This window comes from Talpa occidentalis, unplaced genomic scaffold, assembly GCF_014898055.3.
Source record: "Talpa occidentalis isolate TD23 unplaced genomic scaffold, MPIMG_talOcc4v2.1 talOcc4.8, whole genome shotgun sequence".
In the NCBI taxonomy this organism is placed as follows: Eukaryota; Metazoa; Chordata; class Mammalia; order Eulipotyphla; family Talpidae; genus Talpa; species Talpa occidentalis.
The window spans coordinates 24,511,552-24,524,646 of record NW_023605194.1 but is presented as its reverse complement, the minus strand read 5'-3'; the positions used below and the strand labels follow the sequence as shown (position 1 = coordinate 24,524,646).

At 43.0% G+C, this 13,095-nt stretch overlaps 1 protein-coding gene across 1 annotated transcript in view; it reads right to left on the bottom strand.

The window, feature by feature from the left end:
* Positions 1-12,848, bottom strand: part of LOC119234213 (sorbin and SH3 domain-containing protein 1-like) — a 57,796-nt gene extending 44,948 nt beyond the window's left edge. The window contains exons 1-4 of the mRNA XM_054690407.1: positions 12,828-12,848; positions 11,651-11,734; positions 7,047-7,148; positions 3,134-3,183 (exon numbers count right to left, since the gene is read on the bottom strand). Of these exons, the coding sequence (XP_054546382.1) occupies positions 3,134-3,183; positions 7,047-7,148; positions 11,651-11,734; positions 12,828-12,848 (257 nt within the window). The remainder of the gene's footprint in view (positions 1-3,133; positions 3,184-7,046; positions 7,149-11,650; positions 11,735-12,827) is intronic.
* Positions 12,849-13,095: the final 247 nt, after the last annotated feature.

Here is a 13,095-nt window from a genome sequence, read left to right as displayed (position 1 = left end):
AGGATTCGGAATAATAGGACTCGGCACTCTATTCCCAGGTTATTTTAATGTTGTGAGAGGGGATCATGTTAATAAAATTCTAAATGGCAGTTCAAGTTAGGAAAGTGAATTCAGAACAACACCCTCACTTCTCCAATGATGACAAGTTTTTGAACCTGGGCCATCTCTGGCCTCTCTCTCCTCAGTTCTTGGGTAAGTCAAGTCTTGCTAGCGTTTCTTTCAGCTGGTTATTCCCACTCATGCAGTGAGGGGCCCAGATTCAGTTCACAAGTTGCCTGCCTCAGTGCAAGGGAGTTCCATGTGGTTAATGAAGACTTATAGATGTACTCACTCAGCAAATATTTATTATGTACTCGCCTTATGTGTCAGGCACTGCATATAAGCTGGCTCCTCACCAATTCCAAATATGGAAAAATCTTATTTGAACAAACTGGGAGAAAACCAAGCCTGAATTACTGAAAAATCCCCAAATAGTTGAACAGCAGGAAGAGGAAACTCATTTATCTCTGCCAAGTCTTTCATGAGAGCTAGGCTACGGCTGAAAAAATGGAATCTACAGAGACCTATTTTGATGATATAGAATGCTGGGTAAATTGCACATCAAATATCTTCACATTCACAAATACCCAGTGTCTGAAAGCAATATGCTCTTTTAAGCAGTTCGTACTAGTTCGGTTCAGTCCTGCTAACACAATAACACAAATAGTTGCTTACACTGTTTGTTTAGTTACTCAAAAAACCCCAGGAAATCTTAGCATGCTTTCTGTTAATTTATTACACAATTTTGAATTAGTATGTTGCAGGTGAAGCATGAATCAGTAAGTCCAGGTGAAACAATGTTTACTGCTGACATCAGCCCTCTGAACTAGAACTTTTGTACTCTGGCTATCATGCTGCCACACACCAGTTGTGGAACTTGGGTGTTACACTGCCTTTAGTGTCTATTTCTTCACCTCAAAAATGGTGATCAGAAACGACATCTGATCCAGGAATGCTGAGAGGATTAAATGAGGCAAAGTACATACACGATGCTAAGCATAGGACTGGCACATAGTCAGTGGTCAGTAAATTACAATTATTATTTCATTCAAGACCTGTGCTCCTAACCTGGACAGCCTGTGGGAGTTGCTTTCTCTTCTAAACACTTTTTAAACCTTATAGTCTACTTCATTTATTTGCTACTTAGTTCATTTATTTACTAACATCTATGTATTGTTCCCCAAACTATTAAGGGACTACATCTTATGTTCCCATTGTAATAGCTAGCATGGTGCTTCAGATCCAGCAGAGTTAAAGAATTCAGTCACTCAAGGTAGCAGGGAGGTGGAGGGAGGCCGGGTAGGGGCCAGGCAGCTGGGTTAGGGTTAGGGTTGTATAGCCCAGAAAACAGCAAGGGCAGGGAGAGACTGGTGCAGAGACCCCAAGCAGTCAGACGACAGAACTGATAAGCTTTGTCACTTGTCTCAAGGAACAGGTGGCCTCAGGGACCGAGGAGTGAGGAGTTCGCTGGGAGCTGTGGTCTGAGAGAAGTCCTTTATATGCCGATGGCCTGAAGTCATCTGCTGAGTTTCACCTCTGAAAACACTTTCCTGGGACCTAGGGGGCCTAGTTATCATCCTTGGAGCTGAAGTCATGGTTCAGCTAGCTCTTTAAAAACAGTGAGCCTCACAGTGCTGAGACTTTACCCCTTGTACCACCAGGGAGGCTTCTGGTCCACACTCCAGCTCTTGTATGCATAACTTAAAAAATCTTAAAAAAAAAAAATAAAAACAGTGAGTCTCAGATCCCAGCTTGGAGGAAGAAAAAGAAGGGGTCCCAACTGACTCGTGTGTGAGTTTTGAGGACTCTCATTGGAGGCTAATCACAACCCCAGGGTACATGCAGTTACACTCGGCCTTCTCCAAGATGGATCTGTCCTCCAGCACTATCCTGTGTCAGCTTCTCGAGTGACTTCTCCTTATCCTCTGGGGTATATTAATACATATAGAAAAAAATTAACAGAGTGGATCTAGCTAGAGATTTGGTCCCTACCCTCTGAAATACTCTAATCCCAGCTGAAGGACTTTCAAATCAAACCACTCTTTCAAAATGTTTTCTTTGGCAAGATAGGCAGGACATGCCCAAATGGCTGTAATATCTGCCTAAATATGAGCATTCAGACTGAGTCAGGCTTTTATTTGAACAGGTGAACTTTACACATTGTGGATTTACCCAACCCCAAAGGAACAGGCACTAATTGTGCCTTTCCTCCTTGTCCTAGTTCAGAGGAGATGCAGATAGGGTGATAAGGAGAGGATCCTGCCAGAACAAGGTCCCAATCTATATTGGTGCCCGTACAGATGCCTTAGAGAGACGCAATCCTTGCCCTGAAGGAGTGTGCTTTATTAGCAGTCATAAGAATATAGCAATAAGAGTACAGGAATACAATTCGGGGTATACAGCAACAGAAGGAAGTGCCACAGAGGCGCTAACATGAGACTGGGAATGAGGCAGGGTCCATTAATACAAGAGAGACGCTCGCTATTTACCATGCGGGGGCGTGCGAGCGGGTTTTTAGCTGGGATAATAGCTGCGTGGCCAAATACTGAGAAAAGTTAATCTGGCAGAGGAGTCAGATGGTCTGGGGGAGGGGAAGGGATTGGGTTTACCCCAGAAGAAGTGAGGGTGTGGGTGTGCACAGTCCTGGCAGAATCTGAGACTTGATATGGGGAAATGAATTCACATCTCTGAGAATCAGACAAGCCAGTGCCCTCGCAGGCCCCTCTTCCTGTGACAGATCCAACCAAGGACTCCTCCCCAACCCACCCCTCACTTTCACACAAGATGGGGCTATCTCAGTCACAGCCCCTCCTCCCCAGGAATCAGTGAATGGGGTAGAAAGACAAAAAAAAAAAAAAAAACCCTCACATTCTGAACGTAAAGATGCCAACACAGGAAAAAATTGAACAAAGGCAATATGAACCATCACAAAATAACTTGAGGCGGTTAAAAAGAAAAATAATTAAATCGCTACTTATCACATCATCTGAAACCACTAGACTGCTTCAAATAAAACACACTTGCGCCCAAAACACAAGCCTCTTCCCATTTCTGACATTTAATACATTAAGCCACGTAAACAGTGACAACTTACTATCCAGGAGGCTCTGAAGAAATTTCCGGAGCGGGGCTGACAGCGGAGCTCTGTAAATGTCAAGAAAAAACAAAACAAGAGTGTAGATGATTTATTTTGACTTAGATGTTTTAAGCCCAGGGGCAAAGAAAGTCTTCCCTCTCTATTCCCACTTTAGGTGAGGCCTCTGGGAGGCAGGGCTCTGTCTTTGGGAGGAGGGTGTCAGGCCAGGGTCTCTCTCCTTCTCTGGTCTTTTGCCTTCTGGCGGCTGCAGCCACGTGGGGCAGGGGTGGGGGTGGTGGTCAAGAGGTGGCTTCCCTGCTTTAGGGATGGATCTTCCATCTCCGGCCCCTGGCGGCCGGCCCTCCATTTGACAACATGCATTCGAAATGAGGGTAGCACAACACCCCAGCCCTCAAGCCCCACTGCCAAGCCCACCACAGACTCCTTCATGCACCCCAGAAGCCACATCCAGAGAAAGGGTCACCCAACACTTTCGGTACAGATGTACAAAAATGCACTTTGAGAGCCCATTCTCTGTTGAGATCATTTGCTTATCCTTGCAGTTTTAAAAGTATGGAAATGGGAAGAAATTCAGTTTCACACACCTATTACTGATCATTTCAGTCTGAGTCGGGGAACATAAAATTACAGGCCACTCCACAAAGGGAAGAAAACAATGAGCCAAGGGGCACATGCAGAGGAAAAACAACCTAGCTATGCAGCTAAGGGTGTCTGTTGTTTTAGAAATAAAAAGGCAAAGGGTTCAATATATTTGTTTTAAAAATAATGTGGTAGTTGAATATATCAATGTAAAAGTTAACTTTATGGACACTCCTAGCTCTAATAATGACCACTTGAAGGAAAATGAGCTCAGTGGAGAAGAGCTACTTGGAGGGGAAGGAGGAAAAAAAATACCAGTCAAAGAAAAGGAAGAGATTGTGAAAGTGGGGGAAGGAGATGACAGGGAGGGGAGGCAGCCATCATTTGGGGCTCCGCTACCAGACACCCTGCCTGCCTGCTGAACCGCTTCCCCTCAACCTGCTGTCTCCTTTCATTTCTGAGGGCCCCTCTGTCCAGGTCCCTCCTCTCCTCCTGGGGGCCCTGCTCTTACCTCAGTATTCTTCCTCACAGCCCTGTGCCCTACAGGTCTCTCCGCTCTTGCTGACCCTTGGCTCCAGCTGGAAGATGATGCTCTGGGCCCCACCTGGAAACATCTTTGCTGGACGCTAATGAGCTTGCTGGGAACACCCACTTCCTGCCTTCCACCACCCCGTCTTCAACCAGGGCTGTGCCAGAGGTGGGGGTGGAGGGCCTGATTCTTCTTCCCACACTCCAGCTCCCACCCAGCAACCTCCAACATTTTTAGAAGCCTGTCTGTTACCAAATGCACTGATTTTGCCTCAGAGTTTATTTCTGGGGGCTTCTCTGGAGGAAGTTTTTCTGTCTTTCTCCTCTCCTTCCGTCACCCCCATTTCCTCCTCCCTCCCTGCACTGTCCTTGCTCTGACACCCCTTTCCTGTTCAGTGTCACCCCACATCCCCAGTGGTTGTTGATCTCTCATCCCTTTTGCTCAACAGGATCCTCCTTCACTCATCTACTCCCAGGGCTTCCCCCTCGCTGCTCCAGCAGACTCTGCAAGCCCCTCTCTCGTTCGCTGTTCCCGTAGGTTTCTAAGTCTGTTGGATATTCCCTGTTTGATACCCAACACCTCAAAAGTCAACGAGCCAAAATGAATCCCAGCTTACCTCAACATCGATTTTCTCCCCATCCTTCTTACGAAGCCCCTATTCTTTTAGCTGCCTGACCAAATCCTCGAGGTACCCCTCAACTTTTTTGTTCTTCATGCCAATTAAAATTCCCACTGTTTTCCTATGTGACCTCTACCCTCCCCCGCCCCCCATGCTGGTGGCACGTGAGCACAGGGCTCACCTCTCCACACCTGGGCTGCCAGACCCAGCCTCGAGCCTGCCCTCACCCTCCAGCGGGAGGTGCTCCCTTCGCTTCATCCTTGGCTTGAGAGCAAAGCCATCCCTTGAGTCATACTTTTAGAGCCTCAGGTCAACTTTTTTTCCTAAACCCACCAAATTATCTGTATTATTACCTCCCCAAATGATCTGTAACAGCTAAGCTTGTCTCCTTTATCCCTTTAATGCATCCTACCCATGCTCACTCGTGGCTCTTCACCATGCCTCGAAGGGATGCCTCCTCCCTAGGTTCCACCTGTCCTTTCTCGGCTCCACTTGTGAGCAGCTTTCCCTGATTTTCCACCAGAGTTCTCTCTCTGCTGGCACTCGGGGCAGATTGCATTATCATTTAGCATATCATTAGCACATATTCATTTAGCTCTTACAGGCACGGCTGGAGAGCTTTATTTATGTGTGAGTGAGCAGTCATGGGCATGAAGGCAAAATCCACTTAAAAATCTCCCTCAGCACCTGTCAGACTAACGGGCAGCAGGTAACAGGACAATGTGAAGATTCATTTGAGCACCAGATACTTCTTTACGCCTGCCGTGTCCTGGGCAAAGCTCTGGGTACTGGAAGCAGTCTCGGCCCCTGGGGATTTGCAGTTAATGCAGTAGCTCCCTAGCTGCCTTCCAGACCCGCCCTATTTGAGACTGCTTTGAAAAGTGCCCCTTCCCGTTTGTTTTTTGACTCATCTCTAATCTCAGCGTCCCCGTCCTGTCCTGCCTGAGCTTCATTCAGTACCTACCTGCAGCCCTCTCCTCTCACTCAGAGCTAGCACAGCCACAGCTGGTTCCACTCTTTCCTGGGTGCCCACCTTCCCCACCCATCACCTGTCTGCCTCTATTGGGTGCACTCTGCTTACCTTTTTGTGCTTCCTCCCATTTCTGAAGGGATCCTGGGCCTAACTGCTGACCTCTGATGGCTACCTCATCCTTCAGGAACTCTGGTTTCTCCACTCTCCTCCCCCAATCTGCTTGCAGTTTGCTGGAGTCTGACTTTCTCATCCAGTCCTCAAAGGCTGCTGCCAGCATGCCCTGGTTTAGTTGTCCCTCCCCTGGTTTGAGTCTCTAGCACCAAAATGACTTTGTATCCAACCCTCCTTGTCATAGTTCTACTTAAAAATCCCATGATTAATATTTTCCACTTTTCCTGCCAGTCTGTGGACCTTCCTGGCCTCTGCAGCAGCGTCTATATTCCTTTTTTATTTTCTATAAAAATACCCTTTCCTTAGAAGTAGCTCCTTTGTTTTGTCAGGGAGCCCTAGGAAGCATTTATCTAAACATTTAGTATTTTTTTTCCCCCTTAGAAACCCATTTACCTTGGACTCTCTTTCTTTCTTTCTGATATAGCCTTTAAAAACCACACGGATGTAGCACCCTTTAAAAATAACAGTGCAGGTTGAGTTTCAAATGCTTGTTTGTGGCCAGATCATCTGGCCTCTGGAGTGCATTTTTTTTTTTCATTGAGAACTTTCTGACCTTTCAAATTACAAATACTATGACTCTGCCAGTGCCAGGGACGCAGCGGCACTCCCAGCACCGCTGCTGCGCTTTGAAAATGATCTCTGAGGTTGGTATCTCCCAGGGCTGCAAAGGCAACAAGGAAATTGCCCCAAAAATGGCTCTTTGAAAATTCAGAGAAGGTATACAGGGGCAAAGGAAGGGAACTTAAAAGGATCACCCCTGAAAGCAGAGGAAGAGAAAGGAGGACAGGGGAGGAGTTTAAAGCACCAGCCACCCCCCATGTGTTTGACAAATCCCCCTTTAGGAAGATGCCAAGCTCGAGATCCAGGCAAAAATGAAGCTGTGGGGAGAGGAAGGTGAAGCAGGAGTCAGAAAGCCATGCAGATTCAGAATAACCAGCATAACCATTCATTGCCTCGACTACGTAGAAAACCATAGAACCAAGAAGAAAACAAAACAGCTGGAAAAGAAACGGATGGCACGAGAAAAATCGGGAAATACCTGTGACAGGTCTGCCCTGGGTGCTTTATTAAGCGTCTCCATTTTTCCTAAATCTGCCTCTAACTCTGTTTGGTAGAGGTTGAGATCTTTTTCTAGATTAGTCTGGTTCAAGAAAGAAAAGATGGGAAAGCATGTTTTAGTTTAGAGGAAAGGAAGAGGAATGGAAGGTTAAGTTTGAAACATGAATCTGTTTTAGTGTTAAACTTTACTAAGGCAGAGATGGCATGACTAAAACACAAGAACTCACTAGAAATCAGTTAAGGACAGGAAAACGGAATGCAACATTAGGCATAGAAAATATAATCCCGAAGAAACCAGAGCTCCAAACTCTATTCTACTTGCTAAAGAGAAGAACTACAGATACCATAAAACCTACCTTTCAGGAAACCCCTATTTTTCACTCATTTCAGAAAATGGTGACTGCGACAAATACTACATCAGGAGAATAAACAATTGCTTTAAAAACCTCTAAACATTAGTATAAGCCTTAGAGTCTTTGTAACATGTTTTATCACCAAGCCAAAAAAAAAAAAATAGTTATCAAGTTAAAAAAAAAGTAGTTTAAGAAAATAAAAGGAAAAAAGCCCCACGACACACTCGCACTAACCAGGCTAGGAGCACACACACAGCACGGAGGCCGCACGGCAGAATTACCTTTCTATCCTCTCTAGGAAGGATAGAGCAGTCTCCAGGAGTATAATCCCATATCTTTTTGGGAGGCTGACGGGAAGCAGAGGAGGAAATGAAGAAATGAGCATAAAGACATAAGACAAACATGGAGACTGGCTCAAACAAAGAGGGGCACACTAGGAGAACTGTCTCAACACAGAAAGGTGAACTCAAAGTCAAGGATGGGGCTCTGCCTTCTAAGGAGGCCACCTAGGGACGCTGGCTGTCTGGAGAGCCCTGCAGAAATTTGGGGACTGCACACATTAACTGGGAAGTTTATTTCTATGTCTCAAGAGTAAAATCATCATTGGAGTCCCAATACTGAAAACTTAAAAAAAAAAAAGAAGAAGAAGAAGAAATAAGAGAAAAAGCATTAACATCATTGAAATAAAAATAGAAACTTTCAAATTCCTCATCGTTCTTTTCAAACTAAGATTGACCCTGGAGATGCTACATTTTTGAAGCAGACATTCCCCTTGTAAAATTCATTATGTGTTAATAAATGTGTGATGTAGAGATTTAGGGTAGATCTAAATGTGCTTTCTGTGGTTTGTGGCAATGAACTCCATGAACAAATGGATGTTAAGTACAGCACTATATAACAATTTCACTAGTTAATTCTCAAAATCTCCTTTTAACAGTTTAATGGACTTCGATAATACTGCTAGTGATAGAGCATATATACCTCGCTTTTCCCTTAGGAAGAAGAGTTTACACTTTGAATTTAAGCAGTAGGTATAAGGGTATCATTTTTTCTTCTTTAACTTTTCATGTTGCAATTAGAGCTACATTCCTTAGACAGAAGTCTGCAGGGAGAACTGTAAGTTTAACGAGGGAGGAGTTCAGAGGATAGGACATTCAGAAGTTACAAGCCACTTCTAAATCTGGACCCTCTCATAGAGCGAAACTCCTGGCTTTTTTAAAAATTATTGAATTAATGACATTTTCCTCCTGATATTTCATTAACTATCCCACCTAGGTATTATTTTATTTTATTTTTTTCCTGAGTGGACCTTCTTGCTCTACCTACTTCAACTTGACATGTCTTATATAGTGACCTCAGAGGAGATGAAATCATGAATAACTTGAATTCCATGCAAATTTCATTATAACCAATTCAATGGAAGCATTCAAACTGGTTTGCATTGTGACATATTGCTTGAGCTCACTTAGAGAAATCACATCAATTTCTGTAGAGGTGAGGGGCAGAGGGAGAGCACCAAAGTGCTTCTCCACTGCTAGACCCAGGTCAGTGAGGTGATCTCTGTAGGTGTGTATTTGCAAAGTAAGTGCTACTAACAATTATCGTTTTTCTTCATGCACTTAATACACTTAGATTATTCATCTAGAGAAGCAGACTTAAAAAAATATCACTTAGGTACCCCCTACACATTTTCTTATTTTCTGCAAAAAATAGGACAATGCTTATACATTGTATTGGTTTTAAATAATCTTCCCTTAAATAGGGTCACTGGAGTCTTGAATTATTTGATATTCTACAACAATTTGCTAGAGCTAAAGGCAATTGCAAGCAGTATCTTGCTAAAATAGCAAGGGTGGAGGAAGAAAGGTGTTCTAGTGGGTGTTCTAGTGAAGTCTAGAAGGCTTCACTCACTCAGGGGAATTGGGTCCTGAGTCAGTGTGGAAGGGAAGTAGAAGTGATGATCCACACGATGTGGTAAGAGCTTTACTTTTACTCTGCTTCTGAATGACTGAAAAATGTTCCAAAACAACGTCCATGGTTCATACCACTTTTATTTACGTCTCTTATGGGATCCAGAGTAATTGGGGTAGGACAGAAGTGAGGAAATTTCTCACTACCATATCTTCTCTCCAGTTTCTGGAAGTCACATCTGCTCCTCAGCTTGGTTCAACTCGATACCAAGCAGGCTGGCTTGATCCATAAGGAACAGTCTCTCTTAAAACTGTTCCTCAGAATGTGCACCTTGAGCAAGTAATTTTGACAACTTTCACCAGTGTTATCTTTGATCACTTTAAAGGGTCTTACAAAATGAAGTAGTCTTATTTAAGGAGGACTCTTGTGCCCTTGCAAGAAACGTATGGACCATGTAGAAAAGAGGTCTTTAAATAATTAAGCGGCAGTTAGAGCAATAGGGCAGGCATACAAATCATGGGAAGGTCCCAATATCCAAATAGACTGTTCTCAACATTAGTTTGGATGGGTGCTCAAACCAGTTTCCAGTAGAAATAGGTTAATTAGCCAAGCTATCCACATAAAGTATAATTTAATGTATGCAGGGACTGAAATACTATGTACTGCTAACAAAAATAGTGTTCTTTGTAATAATATATTTAGAAAAACAAACCAATCACAACTAGAAAAAAAATGCTTCACAACTTTTTTTAAAAGCTAATTTTTGCAGGTAAAATTAATTTAATATTTGGCAAATGAAGAAGTGGCTAGAAAATTGTGGATTCTGCAAGGGATTTTAAAAACCACTGGCACAGACTCTATCACATGTAATTTAAAGTTCAAATTTTAGTTTTCCTTGATGAAAATATGGCATTATTATTATTACATATACCAATCCTGCTTTTTGTTGGGAGGGGGGGCGGGCAGCGTGGGGAGGAAACTTCACATATCAAAAAAAATTTTTCTGCCAGATAATTAAGCAAGTTTTTAGAAAAAGAAGAAAAGGAAAAGGGTTAGGATACTGTGGAATATTTGCCTATATCTGAATGGTGAATAGCAGAGAAGAAAGAGGAGAAAGAAGTGCAGTGTAGGCTACAGCTTTGGAAAGAGAGCGCCAGACCTTGGGCAGACGCTTCTCTCACTGGTCAGTAGGTGGCGCTGTTCACCCAGGAAAGCTTAGCAGCTATGCCGAGAGAAGGTGTGAGGAACACCTGTTTCTAACAAGTAGGATGCTCCAAAGTCAGGTGCTGCTAACTCAGAAGATGCCTGAATTCTCAAACAAGGCTCAGCATCAGCAAATCAAATTAGAAGTTCTAGAGAACCTGCTTAATTTCTTTTTGTCCTCGACTTAATGAAAAATACACATCATGGAATTTAACATTTTACTCAATGAATAAATTAACAACTTTCTGCAAATATAACTATCATCCCAAACCACAGTGATTCAAGAGCTGATTCAATGTTTAAAGTCTCAAACACCTAATAGAAAATTTTAATTCTCTCTGCACTTGTAACAATCTAAAGAGTTTAAAGTAAATGGAGCTTAAAAGTTAGTTTCCTGTCATCTCCAGTGGAAAAATGAGCTTGAGGGTCCTTTATGTTTTGTGTTCTTTTGGCTGCAGGGCTAAGAAAATCCTCCTTGAAGTGCTAAAAATCAGTTTGTACCAAATCCAGCTCAGACACATTATAGGGAATCTTCAGAATGTTTGGTTGAACACTAAAGTTGCTAGCGTTCTTAACTTTCATATCAAATTTTAGGAACAATTATCCTAACTCAGAGAACCCTTTCCCTACACAATGGGGTTGTATTCGTGGATCACATGTGCAGAGAGAGGCCCACTGGCCTACTTGGGCATTTCCCTTGCTTGTGTGCTTTTTAAAATGTCACTTTTGGCCATGACAATGCCTGTCTGCGGTGTGTAATGCATTTCCCTGCTTGTCTCATCAAGAAACTGGACCAACAGCTGAAAAAAGGCCATCCACAGACCGGTGATATTTACTGCTAGTGGCGGGAGGTGCAAAGATAAGTGACGATTCGTCATGTCTCTCTGGACTTTTCTGGCAACAAATACCCCCAGAGCTCATGCCCCTTTCTTGGTGAAGTAAAGCAATGGAAAGCTTACGGGTTGGAGTGGGAATAGATAATCCCATTACTGACCACGGACACGGCTGCTTTCCACTTCCTGAATTCCCTCCACAGAGGTGTGATTCTTTAGCAGCAACAATGCATCAACAGCATCATTTAAAAAGGTGTCTATAACCACTGAAGCTATTAACTTACCGGTTTCCCAAACTCCAATTCCGAAAAGAATTTATACCAAGGTTCATTCTTTAAATCTATCTCTTCTGGGCTTATATCCCGACTCTATAGGGGTTGGTGACAGGGAAATGGAAGAGAGAGAAGGATAACATTATGCAAAGATTACATAGGAACAGGCCAGTAGAGATGCAGAGGTTTCCCGGCTTATACAGCAACTGCACTCAGCAGCAGCAGCACCCCTCCATTCTGGCTGACAGCAGCAACAGCAAGGCGCTGAAACAGGTGGGAGAGGATGATATATAGAAACAAACTGAGGTGGGCGCAGTGAATGAATCTTTCTCAGTCCTCAGGCAGAAGGCAAAGGGACTGCACTTGGAGAACTCCACCACACTGCTGCCCTCCACAACGCGTCCAGTGTGGGCACAACATCCTTAATAATTGTCAGCACTGGGGGAGAAAGAAAAGCCTTATTTCCTCTTTACAAAAAACTATTAGTTACAAGCAAATCACTTGGTGAGCACACCAAACATTTAGCCGTCTGTGCCAGGTGAGTAGAGCAAACAATTTTTATGGACTAGTACGGTTTTAGTGCTTATTTGCAAGGCTGCCTTAAGGGTTTCAAAATAAATGCAAATATGGATACTTTATAGAAGCCAGTTTGTTAATACTGCATCTTTAATGGCACATGAGTAGGTGAGAAACCATGTCCCACACACAGTATAGTGAAAGATGACATAGGAAAAACAGAAGACACAAGTGAAAAAACATTTTAAACAAGCATCCGTGGGGATGAATACAGACAGAATATACTTAGTGTTCTAACAAATGTCAAAGAGCTGGGAGAAAATAAAGTAGGGGAAAAGCTGAACGAGACAGGTAACAGAACAATAGGGGGAAAAAACTTCTGGGTTATGTTACAAAAATAAATTAGATTTCTCCCTTTATATAACTCTAAGAGGTAGTTCACACAATCTGATCATTTGATTCCATGGGATTTCATATTTAATCAAATATTTATCAAGTTCTGGTACTTTGCTCTGTGGAATAACATGTATTTCTGGAAATAATTAGTTGGAAAGTGAATGCCTGGAAAGCAAATCAGGCTTCCCCTTAATACACTAGAGACATGTTCACATCAGATGAAAGTGTCAGTGGCTCACAGCTTAATTAAATTCATATACATGTACGTTTCAAAAACCTCGATAGTCATGAGAGACATGGTGATTTTCTGACATGAAATATAAAATGTACATATTTTCCACTGAGTAAAACAAGACATAAGGCATTTCACTCCCTCGGGCTACAACACAGGAGGAAGACAGCAAGTCCCGAGGCTGGGGTCACAGGCCATTTGCAGTTTGTAGAAATGGCTGTAAAATTTCTCAGTGACCTTTGCCAATCCTTTCTAAAATCCTTAGAAGACTCTTTGCCATTATTTCTACTTTTGCTTTGTTTTTTAAATTTTT